Source organism: Procambarus clarkii, chromosome 32, assembly GCF_040958095.1.
Source record: "Procambarus clarkii isolate CNS0578487 chromosome 32, FALCON_Pclarkii_2.0, whole genome shotgun sequence".
Taxonomy (NCBI): domain Eukaryota; kingdom Metazoa; phylum Arthropoda; class Malacostraca; order Decapoda; family Cambaridae; genus Procambarus; species Procambarus clarkii.
In genome coordinates this window covers 30261456-30274284 of record NC_091181.1, presented here as the reverse complement: position 1 = coordinate 30274284, position 12829 = coordinate 30261456, and the positions used below count along the sequence as shown (strand labels likewise).

The 12829-nt window shown below is 46.5% G+C and overlaps 1 protein-coding gene across 1 annotated transcript in view; it reads right to left on the bottom strand.

Moving 5' to 3' along the window:
- LOC123759333 (proton channel OtopLc) overlaps window positions 1–12523 on the bottom strand; it is a 108841-nt gene extending 96318 nt beyond the window's left edge. The window contains exon 1 of the mRNA XM_069335080.1: window positions 10750–12523. Coding sequence (XP_069191181.1) covers window positions 10750–12301 — 1552 coding nt within the window. The 5' untranslated portion in view covers window positions 12302–12523. The remainder of the gene's footprint in view (window positions 1–10749) is intronic.
- Window positions 12524–12829: the final 306 nt, after the last annotated feature.

Below are 12829 nucleotides of genomic sequence, written 5' to 3'. Positions count from 1 at the left end.
GAGAACCGGTTACTATTTTGGGAAGGTGAACTGGCTTTATTTACAGTAATAGACTGTTCTGCGGTGATAATATTTGGGATGGCGTAAGTGTTGTGTGACGAGGAATGATACGGTCGCTCCACGGTCACTCCTCCGTCAGAGGACGCCACTCGTGCCATGCTGCCTGTAGCACTAACAGTATTTTTGCTGGAAATGCTCAGTCTTCGGGAGAGAATATTATTGTTCATGTCCGAATCGCTACTGGAAGACTCTTGATTACGCATCAGGCTCGTGAGGCTGCTTCTTGAGCTTGGTGACTTGCGTTTCCTCCTCTTAAACTCTATAGTTTCGCTGACAGCGTGGCTCCTTAGGCTGTCCTTCGCAAGACATGGAAAATCCTGCACAGGCCTGACACCACATTCCCTGTTCGACTCTTTGTGACTCTTGTAGGTGCTGCTGGCGGAGTTGCATACCGACTTGCGAGGTCTGGGCGGCGTGCTGCGAGGTGACGCCTGTTTATACCGCTGCACCTTCGTCAGACTCGACGCTGACCCGAGGCGGTGTAGGTGAGGACTGCCAAGCTTGTCCTGTAAAATCTTGCGCGGTGAGGGCATGGAGAGCGAGGAGTCTCTGTGGGGAGAGAAGCCTTCCTCTTCCTGCGGCCGGGCCCCTGGCAGGTACCCCTTGGCAGCTAGAACTGCCGCGATCTCCCTAAGAATAAATTCTCTACTAGAGTGTTCTATGGAGTCGATATTTATTGAAGCCGTATCTGTGAGAGGCACTTGTGGCCGCGGGCGAGGGTGTTGCTTCACCTGGCTCGCCTCCTCCGCCACCTCCTGTCGGATCTGTTTCTCTACTTCCTTTATGCGCTCCTCGATGTACGTCTTAATGAGTCTCTCTGAAAGCATACTTTTGTAACTCTCGTCGCCGTCAGCCTGACGACGGTACTGTTGAACACCGCGGCCGTGGCAGAAGCTTTCACTGTGAACACTGCCGCGAGAACACTCCGCTCCTGGTGGTGTTAAACTCTTATTTCTTCGTGAAATAAGATTCCTCTTGGAATTATTCTTATCGTCTCTAACAAACTTTAACCCTCCTATATCCGACCTGGGTTTCTTCAGATCACAACTGGCAGCAACTCTTTCATTTAAAATGGCTTTGCGGTTACTGAGGAAGGTCTGGAGAGATATTTCCTCCTCACTGGTAAGAGGGACTGAACTACCCACCTTGTTGTGCTCAGACATCATCTTCCTGTCTCGATGGAGTTCGAAGAGTGTTTCCTCGTAGGTGAGCTCGTCGTAAGGCGTGGTCATGCCGGCGTAGATGTGGGTGTCTTGGGCCGAGGTCTTGCTCTCCAGTGTTGAGTACGTACCGGCGATGCCCTTCCTCCGTCCGTAGAGGCTCTTCTCAAGCTCGGTGGAGTGGTCACTCTCCGACAGAAGATGTCTGTGCATTTGAAAGAAAGTTTCCTGATCAAAGGAACCTTCCAAGTCTGTGGTGCTCTTATTCCAGAGAAAGGACGCGTTCCTCTTGGGGTGGATGGACTCCGGAGAGGAGGAGTCAGGGTGGAGGGGAAAGTGGGGCTTGGTGCCCTTGAGGGTCGGGTCAGGGACTTTCGGGAACATAACGACATCCATCCCCGGTGCTGACCTCCAGAGGCGTCCCTGTGCTCCGACGTGTGGGCTCACTGTCTCACATTTTGAGCGCCACATATATCAACCATGGCGCTGGGGCTCTCGCCTGCCCTCACCCCCGCCAACACCCACCCAAACACGCACTTCCCTGGCTTATTCCTCAAACATATTGCTCTTACGGAACACTTTTCTCTTATTTTTGCCTTTATTTTTTTGTTAAATCCTTGTATGCTATTTAATTTATCACGCACATTAGAGGATAAGTGTATCCTACTGTAACCCGCCCACACCGGCACCTCCAGAGGCTGTAGGTTAGGTGGGTGGCTTGGGTTTGTGCGTCACTTGGGCCTCACCGCCTCACACAGCGGCCATAACCAACATTCCCGGTGAGGGGCTCCTCCGCCGTCACCACGAACACTGAACACCTCCACAACACCAGGACGGCCACTCCAGGTACCGTCGGAGGGTTACACTATGGAGCTCCTGCTCAATGCTCACACTTCCAGCGACTCTTTATTCCAGGCACTTTAAACACATCCAGACGGTCTCAGATCTGACACTTCTAGAGGCCGATGGTCCAGGGCACTTTACAAACCACTAAGCACAAAACATTTGTCTTGATGAAGGGATTCAACCATTTGCGTGGGTGAGGTAATAGTCATCCAGATAGTAGCGACGCCTCATAAAACAAGGTGTCTAAACGCGTCACTCTTCTAAGTCTTAAAGATCACCAACTGGTTCTTCAGAAACCGGGCCTCTGTCAGAAGGCCTACCTCTTAAGTGTGACTCCTAGCGACCTTAGTGCCTGAAATATCAAACACCTGACGACGTAGCAGTAGCTGGTGAAGGCCTCGTCAGGCAGAGGCGGGCAGGACGTGGTGACCCATCCACCAGTACCCGCCAGGGAAGGCAAGTGCTCGACTGGACGCGGAGACGGTATTAGCGTAGGTGGGGAGGGGAAAGGGGCGGCAACAGCAACAGCAGAAGGAGCAGGAGCTCGTTACCAACTGTTGTCTGCTGGACTCTGTGATCTACTGAACTCGTGAGCGACCAATAGCGGCACGCCTCCCCGTGTCCACGGATAACATATGGTGTGCGTGGCTTGGCGCCCCCTCCCTCCCCCCTCCCCCCCCCCTCCCCAGGCCCTCACACCACAGCAAACAACCACAGCCTTACTGATTGCTACTTTTGTACACACGTCGCTAAGAGAAACAGATAAGTACACATGCGCACACATAAACACATGTCCTTCACACACACACACACACACACACACACACACACACACACACACACACACACACACACACACACACACACACACACACACACACACACACACACACACTTGATGGGTTCAGGGAGGGTAAATCTTGCCTTACAGGCTTGATAGAATTCTACGATCAGGTGACAAAGATTAAGCAAGAAAGAGAAGGGTGGGCGGACTGCATTTTTTGGACTGTCGGAAAGCCTTTGACACAGTACCCCATAAAAGGTTGATGCATAAGCTGGAGAAAGAGGCAGGAGTAACTGGTAGGGCGCTCCAGTGGATAAGGGAGTACCTAAGCAATAGGAAGCAGAGAGTTACAGTGAGGGGTGAGACCTCAGACTGGCGTGAAGTCACCAGTGGAGTCCCACAGGGCTCTGTACTTGGACCTATCCTGTTTCTGCTATACATAAATGATCTCCCAGAGGGTATAGACTCATTCCTCTCAATGTTTGCTGACGACGCCAAAATTATGAGAAGGATTAAGACAGAGGAGGTTTAAGACAGAGGGAGACATAATGTTGCAAGATGACCTGGACAAACTGAAGGAATGGCCCGACAAACGCCTATTAAAGTTTAACCCGAGCAAATGCAAAGTAATGAAGATAGGTGTAGGGAGCAGGAGACCAGATACAAGATGCCATTTGGAAGATGAAATCCTTCAATAATCTGGGCGAAAAACCTGGGGGTTCTTATCACGCCAGAACTGCCCCTTGAAGCCCAAATCAAGAGGATATCATCAGGGGCATATGTTAGTTAGTCAACATAAGAACGGCCTTTAGAAACTTTTGTAAGGAATCATTTAAGACGTTATATACCACATATGTCAGACCAATCCTGGAATATGCAGCTCCAGCGTCGAGTATGTATCTAGTCAAGCACAAGACTAAATTGGAGAGGGTTCAAAAGTATGCCACCATACTGGTACCCAAGCTGAGAGGCATGAGCTACGAGAAGAGACCACGGGAACTAAACCTCAAGTCGCTGAAAAAAAGTTAGGGGAGACATGATCACCACATAAAAGATTCTTAGATGGATTGATAAAATAAAGTTTATTTAATACAGGTGGTACACACAAGGGGACACAGGTGGAAATTGAGTATCCAAATGTGCTATAGAGACATTACAAACAACTTTTTCAATGTTTAGAGTAGTGAACAAATGGAATGCATTAGGCAGTGATGTGGTGAAGGCTGACTCCATACACAGGGCAGGGTGATAGACAGAGTGGGAGACTGGGTGGGAGGGTGCATGTATGGTAGGGTGATAGACAGGGTGGTAGGGTGATAGACAGGGTGGTAGGGTGATCGACAGAGTGGTAGGGTGATAGACAGGATGGTAGGGTGGGAGACAGGGTAGTAGGGTGATAGACAGGGCGGTAGAATGATAGACAGGGCGGTAGGATGATAGACAGGGCGGTAGGGTGATAGACGGTGGTAGGATGATAGACAGGGCGGTAGGATGATAGACAGGGCGGTAGGATGATAGACAGGGCGGTAGAGTGATAGACAGGGTGGTAGGGTGATAGACAGGGCGGTAGGATGATAGACAGGGCGGTAGGGTGATAGACAGGGTGGTAGGGTGATAGACAGGGCGGTAGGGTGATAGACAGGGCGGTAGGGTGATATACAGGGCGGTAGGGTGATAGACAGGGCGGTAGGGAGGGAGACAGGGCAGTAGGGTGATAGACAGGGCGGTAGGGTGCTCGACAGGGTGGTAGGGAGACAGGGTGGTAGGGTGGAAGACAGGGTGGTAGGGTGGAAGACAGGGCGGTAGGGGTGCATGCACGAGGATGTAGCACAGAGAACAGAACACAGACAGACAGCCTCCGACCAAAAAGCGTCTCCAGGGCGACAGGTGGTGGCGGGATGAACCAGAAAGCAACACTTGCCAGGCGGTAATTGGCCGCGTGCGGCAGGACGCCGCCAGTTAATGCCCGTCGGTCAGCTCCCCTGACACACTTCTCCAAGTCTTCTCTCCTATGAAAATTCGACCCATTCAACCTATTTGTGCACGTAGGAGGGAGGTGTCAGCTCTTGGACCCCCACCTTTCCAACCATCGATTGTCTAATGTTTTGGACTCACTTAGATGAGCTTGCAGGGTCGAGCATCTGCTCTAAAGCCCCGCCTTTCGACCATCTTTAGTTCAGTGCCGTGACTCTTTTTCACTTGTTTTTCTTATCATGTTTACATTTACAACTGTGAGTATTTAAACCTCATTAAGGGGCAGCGGGCGCCGTGTACACCTGATGCTAGGCACACTTAGCGATGATGAGTCATCGAGTGATGACTCAGATGAGTCACAGAGACGTTAGAAAGAATTTTTTCAGTGTCAGAGTAGTTAATAAATGGAATGCATTAGGCAGTGATGTGGTGGAGGCTGACTCCATACACAGTTTCAAATGTAGATATGATAGAGCCCAGTAGGCTCAGGAATCTGTACACCAGTTGATTGACAGTTGAGAGGCGGGACCAAAGAGCCAAAGCTCAACCCCCGCTAGCACAATTAGGTGAGTACACCTGGGTGCAACACATGTTAATGAAGAGCATCTCCCACCGCCCGTTGTTGTTGTTGTTGTTGTTGTTGTTGTTTTAGATTCAGCTACTCAGAATAAAAAGTTCCAAGTAGCACGGGCTATGGTGAGCCCGTAGTGGACTGACCCGCCGCCCGTCTCCACCTATCTTGAGTACCACACCATCGTGCTCTTCACCTCAACTCTGTTGTCTTCCTGTATCTCTCATGTTCTTAAGAAACAGCCGAGACGGCCCCGCGGAGCTTCCCTCCACAACACCCGTGCCAACACACCAACACACGGACGTTGACCAGACCACACACTAGAAACTGAAGAGACGGCAACGTTTCGGTCCGTCCTGGAATATTATCAAGTCGATTGTGGTCCAGGACGGACCGAAACGTCGTCGTCTCTTCAGTTTCTAGTGTGTGGTCTGGTCAACATTTTTCAGCCGCGTTATTGTGACTCCTCGTCTGCACTACACGGACGACGGTAACAACAATATCAACCATAATAAACAAATCCACAAGGGCCGTGATGAGGGTTCGAACCTATATGCGGTGGGTGTTCCCAGACGCGCTCTAGTCAACTGTACCACGACATGGTCAAAATATTGCAACCTGGGGTGCTGCTGCCACCCACGAGGATCCCGAGGCTTCCACTGAAGCCTAACCGGGGTTTCACACAATCCCCCCCCCCACCATGCACTTGGGCTCAGTCAACCAAATTTGTTCATTGGAATTGTTCAATTGATATATAACGTTAATGTGATTTCTGTGTGCAACCATAATAAACATATTTAATAAGAACGTAAATAATAAGACTGTTCATTACTCTCCACACTTACAACAGGCCAGGAACTGTTGCCGTCGGCCGCCACGCGACCAATTACATACCTGCAAGAAAAAGAAAAAAAGATAAAAACCAATTAGCACCTGGTGCACAGTGGCCACTAAACACAAAGTTAGTGAGCATTAAAATTAAGTTTGTGTCTATTATGATAATGTATTAGTGTATGTGTGTTGATATCTGCAAGTATTTACTTACTGCTTGGGTCTATCTCTTGGCGTATATGTATCTAGAGCATCACAATTGACCAGACCACACACTAGAAAGTGAAGGGATGACGACGTTTCGGACCATTCCTAGGCCCAGGACCTAGGAATGGTCCTGGACCATTTCTAGGTCCATTTCACGTCCTAGAAATGGTCCAGGACGTTTTCCGTCCTGGACCATTTCTAGTGTGTGGTTTGGTCAACATATTTCAGCTACGTTATTGTGACTCCTCGTCTGCACTGTTCACTACTGTCTACAAATGTCTTATATCTACTTATACAAATGAAGGACTGCCTGCATACATTTATGTGACTTATTAACCTTTCTCAGAAAAATCTTATGGCTCCTTCTGATTTTCTCACTGAGACATTACGTTAATGTGATTTCTTTGAGCATTGTCTTTCTAGTTTCATCTTCTCTCCTCTTCCGGTTCATCTCATCGGAAAACGTCTGGCTTTTTATGTGTGTACCCGACCACTTGGGCTGGACGATAGAGCGACGGTCTGGCTTCATGCAGGTCGGCGTTCAATCCCCGACCGTCCAAGGGGTTGGACACCATTCCTTTCCCCCTTGCCATACCAAATCCTTATCCTGACTCCTTCCCAGTGCTATATAGTCATAATGACTTGGCGCTTTCTCTTTTCCTTTCTCCCTTCCCTTTCCTTTCTCCCCCTCCCTTCCCTTTATCTGTGTGTGTGTGTATGCATTTCTCAATATCTTGTGAGACGTCTAGATAATGTTTACCTCCAGTGTGTGTAGGTTCACTCCTTGAGAATGTCCTGATGTCTCCGGCTTTGTATTTTCAGTAGCAACTTGTGACAATTTGTTCATGATTTTACATTATTATTTGACAATCTGTGGGGTTCCATGATGGTTCTGCATACGCAAGGATTGCTCCGACGCACCGACATAGAGTGAGTATATAGCGTTTACGTTCCGAAATGTAGTTCTTGCGGCTTTAATTAAGCCCTTAGACCCTCTTAGATCTTTTTCTCATATTTTCTCATGAGAGCTCTAATTGCCTCCCACTCTCTCCACGTTGTTCTGTGCCTCATTCTACTAATTTCCCTTTTATATCACTTTGCATTTACCGCGTGTGACCTTAAGAATCCATTTGTCTGATTAATGTTACTATGTAAGCAACAAATTGCTTCTTGCTAAATTTTCCAGCACTCATTTGCCTTAAATCTCATATCAATCTCGTTTGAAACGTGAAACGTGAAAATAGTTCATATTCTAACGTTGGACATTGATGTAAATCAGGACATTTGTGCCCAGTAGTATTATGAGGGACCCTGCCCGCCTCCTCTCTATACTGAGCGTTATAATTCTATATCCATAAAAATCTAATATTCTTCTATATCCACTCTTCCAGTATTGACTTCCTTCTAACTCATTAATTTCTTCTGCAAGTATTTCTTCTGAAAATAAGAAATAAGAAGAAAATTTTAGAAAATTTTAGAAAAGAAGAAATAAGAAAAAAGAAGAATATTTCTTCTGCAATTCTTCTGCCTTTCCCGACAACAGAATATCCTGAGGCCAGAACTCATGATAAATAAACAACACCATTAAAAGTAAGGAAAATTATCTGCATAAATTTTGGTTTGGCGTTTGGAGTAATTTACGGCCTATCAGTCACTGAAGGCTTACTATACGGCCTATCAGTCACTGAAGGCTTACTATACGGCCTATCAGTCACTGAAGGCTTACTATACGGCCTATCAGTCACTAAAGGCTTACTATACGGCCTATCAGTCACTAAAGGCTTACTATACGGCCTATCAGTCACTGAAGGGCTATTAAGGCCTATCACTGAAGGGCTATTAAGGCCTATCACTGAAGGGTTATTAAGGCCTATCACTGAAGGGTTATTAAGGCCTATCACTGAAGGGTTATTAAGGCCTATCAATGAAGGGTTATTAAGGCCTATCAATGAAGGGTTATTAAGGACTATCAATGAAGGGTTATTAAGGCCTATCACTGAAGGGTTATTAAGGCCAATCTATCACTGGAGAGACATTATGACCTATCTACATCTGCAGGGTTATTAAAGTATCGAGGGTTATTAAGGCCTATCAATCACTGGAGAGTTATTAAGGCCCATCAACCTCTCGATGTTTATTAAGACAACCACAATACTTTACTGACCAATCAGCAAGTATACAATAGTCCTGGGGCCAGATTCACGAAGCAGTTAGGCAAGCACTTACGAACCTGTACATCTTTTCTCAATCTTCGGCGGCTTTGTTTACAATTATTAAACAGTTAATGAGCTCCGAAGCACCATGAAGCTGTTTATAACAATAACAACAGTTGATTGGCAAGTTTTCATGCTTGTAAACTGTTTAATAAATGTAAACAAAGCCGCCAAAGATTGAGGAAAGATGTACACGTTTGTAAGTGCTTGCGTAACTGCTTCATGAATCTGGCCCCTGGACAGTTCAGGACTATAGCAAACTCTTAGTGTATGCATACCGAGAAATAGAGTACACTTAAGTATACATATTTCTGGCCTTCAGCAGGGGTGTTGTAAAATACATCACTATTATAATTTTGCATAAGAACTACTAAGAAAACTCAAACATACAAGAGACTGACCGTCCCAAACTCTTCGTAACTTAATATGACACGACCTTATTTGGTCTATAGAGAACGATAAACAGATTTAGAGAACTTTAAGCATGTCTAGAGAACGTTAAGCATATTTCGAGAACGTTAAGCATATTTCGAGAACGTTAAGCATATTTAGAGAACGTTAAGCAAATTCAGAGAACGTTACGCATATTTAGAGAACGTTAAACATATTTAGAGAACGTTACGCATATTTAGAGAACGTTAAGCATATTTAGAGAACGTTAAGCAAATTCAGAGAACGTTACGCATATTTAGAGAACGTTAAACATATTTAGAGAACGTTACGCATATTTAGAGAACGTTACGCATATTTAGAGAACGTCCAGCACATTTAGAGAACGTTAAGCATATTTAGAGAACGTCAAGCATATTTAGAGAACGTTAGACTTTTGTAGCCTAATTCCTACACGGAAGCTTGTGGAGGGGGCTCCTCGATCCGTTACAGCACCGTATATCTCTCTCCCTCCTCCCGTGCATTCTCCCACGTCCAGCCCTCTACACACGCTTCTCAGGCTCAAGCCAGCGGTGACGGGCGCGCATCATCGCAGAAACCCGCGTCGATATTATTAGCGCAAATACGGCGATCATACGCACGCTTCACGTGACCAAATGATGTGTTTGGGGGTTAGAGATTCTCTGAGCTGCTGCCGCGAGCGGGGTGCTCACGCCGTCGAAGAAAACGTACACGTGATTAACTGAATCAAAGAATATGTGACATGTCGGTGATTCAAGCGGAAACTACTCTAATGTTTCTTGTGTGTGATAATATTAATTTGCTGACTACATTTAGGGTATATATGACTACTATATAGCATATATGAAGCTTGTTGATATAACGCATTATTAGTTTATGAAATACTGTAACTCGATGTGGCATAATATCCTCATGCATATGTTATAAACTGTTTAGACTCGTTCTGACAGTTCCTGCGACGGCGCTGGAACCAATCGTATTGGCGTTTGCCTTTCCATTGGAGACTTTCAGCGCCGTGGAGAGAGCGGAGAACCTGCTGCATGGGTAACAGCTTCTCCCCCATATCAACCTACCCTGGCTTTGCGCCCTAGAGGCCACCCCTGACCGACAACCAGAGTAAATACTAAACAAACACTTGGTAAATACTTAACAGTAAGTTTATTGCTTAGCTACTGGAAATTTCAATAGGTTCTTAAGGAGTGATCTTCGTAAAGTTTAAAATGATGTTTACATTCTTACATTTACATGACATTCTTTTACATTTACATAGAGGGAGGGAGAGTAGTGCTCCTCGCTGCGGGAATCACACTAACTGCTCCAAGGTGCCAGTCTGCTGTGGACGTCCCGGCGGCCCTCTCCCACAATGCATCATTTACACACCAAATTGAAGAAAGATGATCCCGTTGTACTTTCTGTTAGGGAGTTGAATAACAATTGAAAATGAGACTATGTTAGTTTGGTTAGGTCGGCCAATATCCTCCCATCGTGAAAATTTTAGGCCAGTTATAGTGTCTAATGTATAGTGCGACTAGCATTAAGTAAAGTTTTATTTTATAGATATATGAACGCTTTGGTAGCATTTATATTAATTATGCATTTCAAGTAACAAAAAACTATAAAACAAAGCTTTATTAACGCTCCACAATAAATAACTCAAACCAAATAGGTAGTGCTACTATAAATGAGTCTTACCTTTAACTGATGGCGCGTCATTTTCTATGATGATTTCTGACGAGGACGAATCCCCGTTTTCTAACACCACGTCCAAATCATAGGTATGGTCCACACGCTCATTCTCAACCACAGTCCTAACACAACTATTGTTATCAAGTCTGTTCAAAGGCTCAGCAGTTCTCACTATATTTTTATCTTTGTTTATATTCGTTTGCATGAGAGATGGAGGTCTTCTAGGGCTGACTATTCTAGCGGATCGTTGTGGGATAGGTGTCGGGGGCTTTCCCGCCCCGCGTCCCGCTCTTGGGGCTATATGTACAATGGGATCACGAGACACCATCTGAGATATATTTGTTGTACTTCTTCTAGATGGTGACAAATTCTGCTCTGAGAACGATTTTCCTTGAGGCGCATTTTTCACAGAAGTCTTGTCGAGGAGCGCAGCCTCATTGCGGCTCGTCGAGGCTTGGGGATCGCCAGGATTAGGCACCCCAGAGGACCTATTTGATGACGTGATAATATCGCCTCTCATCAGCTCCCCTAGCGTCGGACCCCTGACGAGCTTCGGGGTGAAACTCATCAAGTTCTTCAGCAGTCCAGTTTGGTGGTTAGGTGGCTTCTCCGAGACTCCGGCGATGTTCCTGAAGCCGGAACCGAAGTAGAGTTTTCCCTGGCTGTTGGCGAGGTTCTTGAGAGGACTGGATATCTCCGGGTCTGACTTAGGTTCGTCGTAACTCTGGTGAACATCGAGGAGTCTGTTGGAGACTGTGGGCCTGGGCAGGTGGATAGAGTCAGCCGGCTCCTTGTAAGATTCACGTGGGGGGTCCTGGGATCTGAAGAGTTCCTCCTGTTGTCTTCTGTGTTGCAGCTGTTGTTGCTGCTGTTGTTGGTGTTGCTGCTGTTGTTGTTGGTGTTGTTGTTGAAGTCTTTGTTGTTGTTGTTGTTGAACTTGCTGCTTTTGTCTTTGTTGCTGCTGCTGAATGTGATTTCTCTGCTGTTGTTGTCTCTGCTCTTCCTGTTGATTTATTTGTTGCTGTTGCTGCTGATAATGAGTTTGTTGATGTTGTTGTTGTTGTTGTTGTTGATGATGCTGTTGTTGTTGATGTTGTTGTTGTTGTTGTTGTTGATGATGCTGTTGTTGTTGATAACGCATTTGTTGTTGTTGCTGTAAAAGAATTTGCTGTTGCTGCTGCTGATAATTAATTTGTTGTTGCTGCTGCTGCTGCTGCTGTTGGTAATTATATGACTGTTGTTGCTGAGGCGCGTGAGTCTGCTGATGAGGCCTCTGTTGTCTTCGCATATGTCTTTCAGAAGCCCTGTCGGGGTCGTGTCGTTGGAAGCCTTGTTGAGCCGGCGGCTGTGGCTCCCTGGAGACCCCTTCGAACGAGTCGCTCTTCTGTGGCTCATTCCTACCCCCGCTCCTCTTAGCGATGTGACCCGAATCTTTACTAGAACTCCTCTCGACATTTTCAAACGACTTCGCGATGTGAGAAACCGCGCCGGCCCTCTTGGAGAGTCCCGTGAATGTCTTAGGATCCCTTGGGGAGTGGCCCACGTGAGTAGAGTCCATTTTCTTCGATTTATTGATCGAAATGTTTCACTTTACACAATGCATGCTGGAAGATATGTAGAGTTGTTTGTGGCTGTTTTCTTTACTTTGCACTATGACCCACATTGACGACGCAAAGTGTAGTCATAGTGTACACATCCAACTGAACATGGATCAGTTGTGCTGCTGAATGCGTTCTTTGTTTCTGGAAGGGAGTAAACAGACTGCCATGCGCTGTGAGAACGGTTCTCTAAGGTCCAGTTAGAACCAATACTAATCCAGCACAAACATGTGCGCTCAGACGCACGCACCAACACACACACACACATACATAATCACGCACGCACAAACGTATTCCCAAACACGCACACACAGCCATGTGAAGGTGATGAATCGCAAATGGTCACTCAGGTGAGTATAATTCCTAGTTGTCAGAGGGACAGACACATCAGTAATCTAGTGACCCATCTAGTGACCCATCCAGTGACCCATCTAGTGACCCATCTAGTGACCCATCTTGGCAGCACTGTCCTTCCTTCACTCCCCACT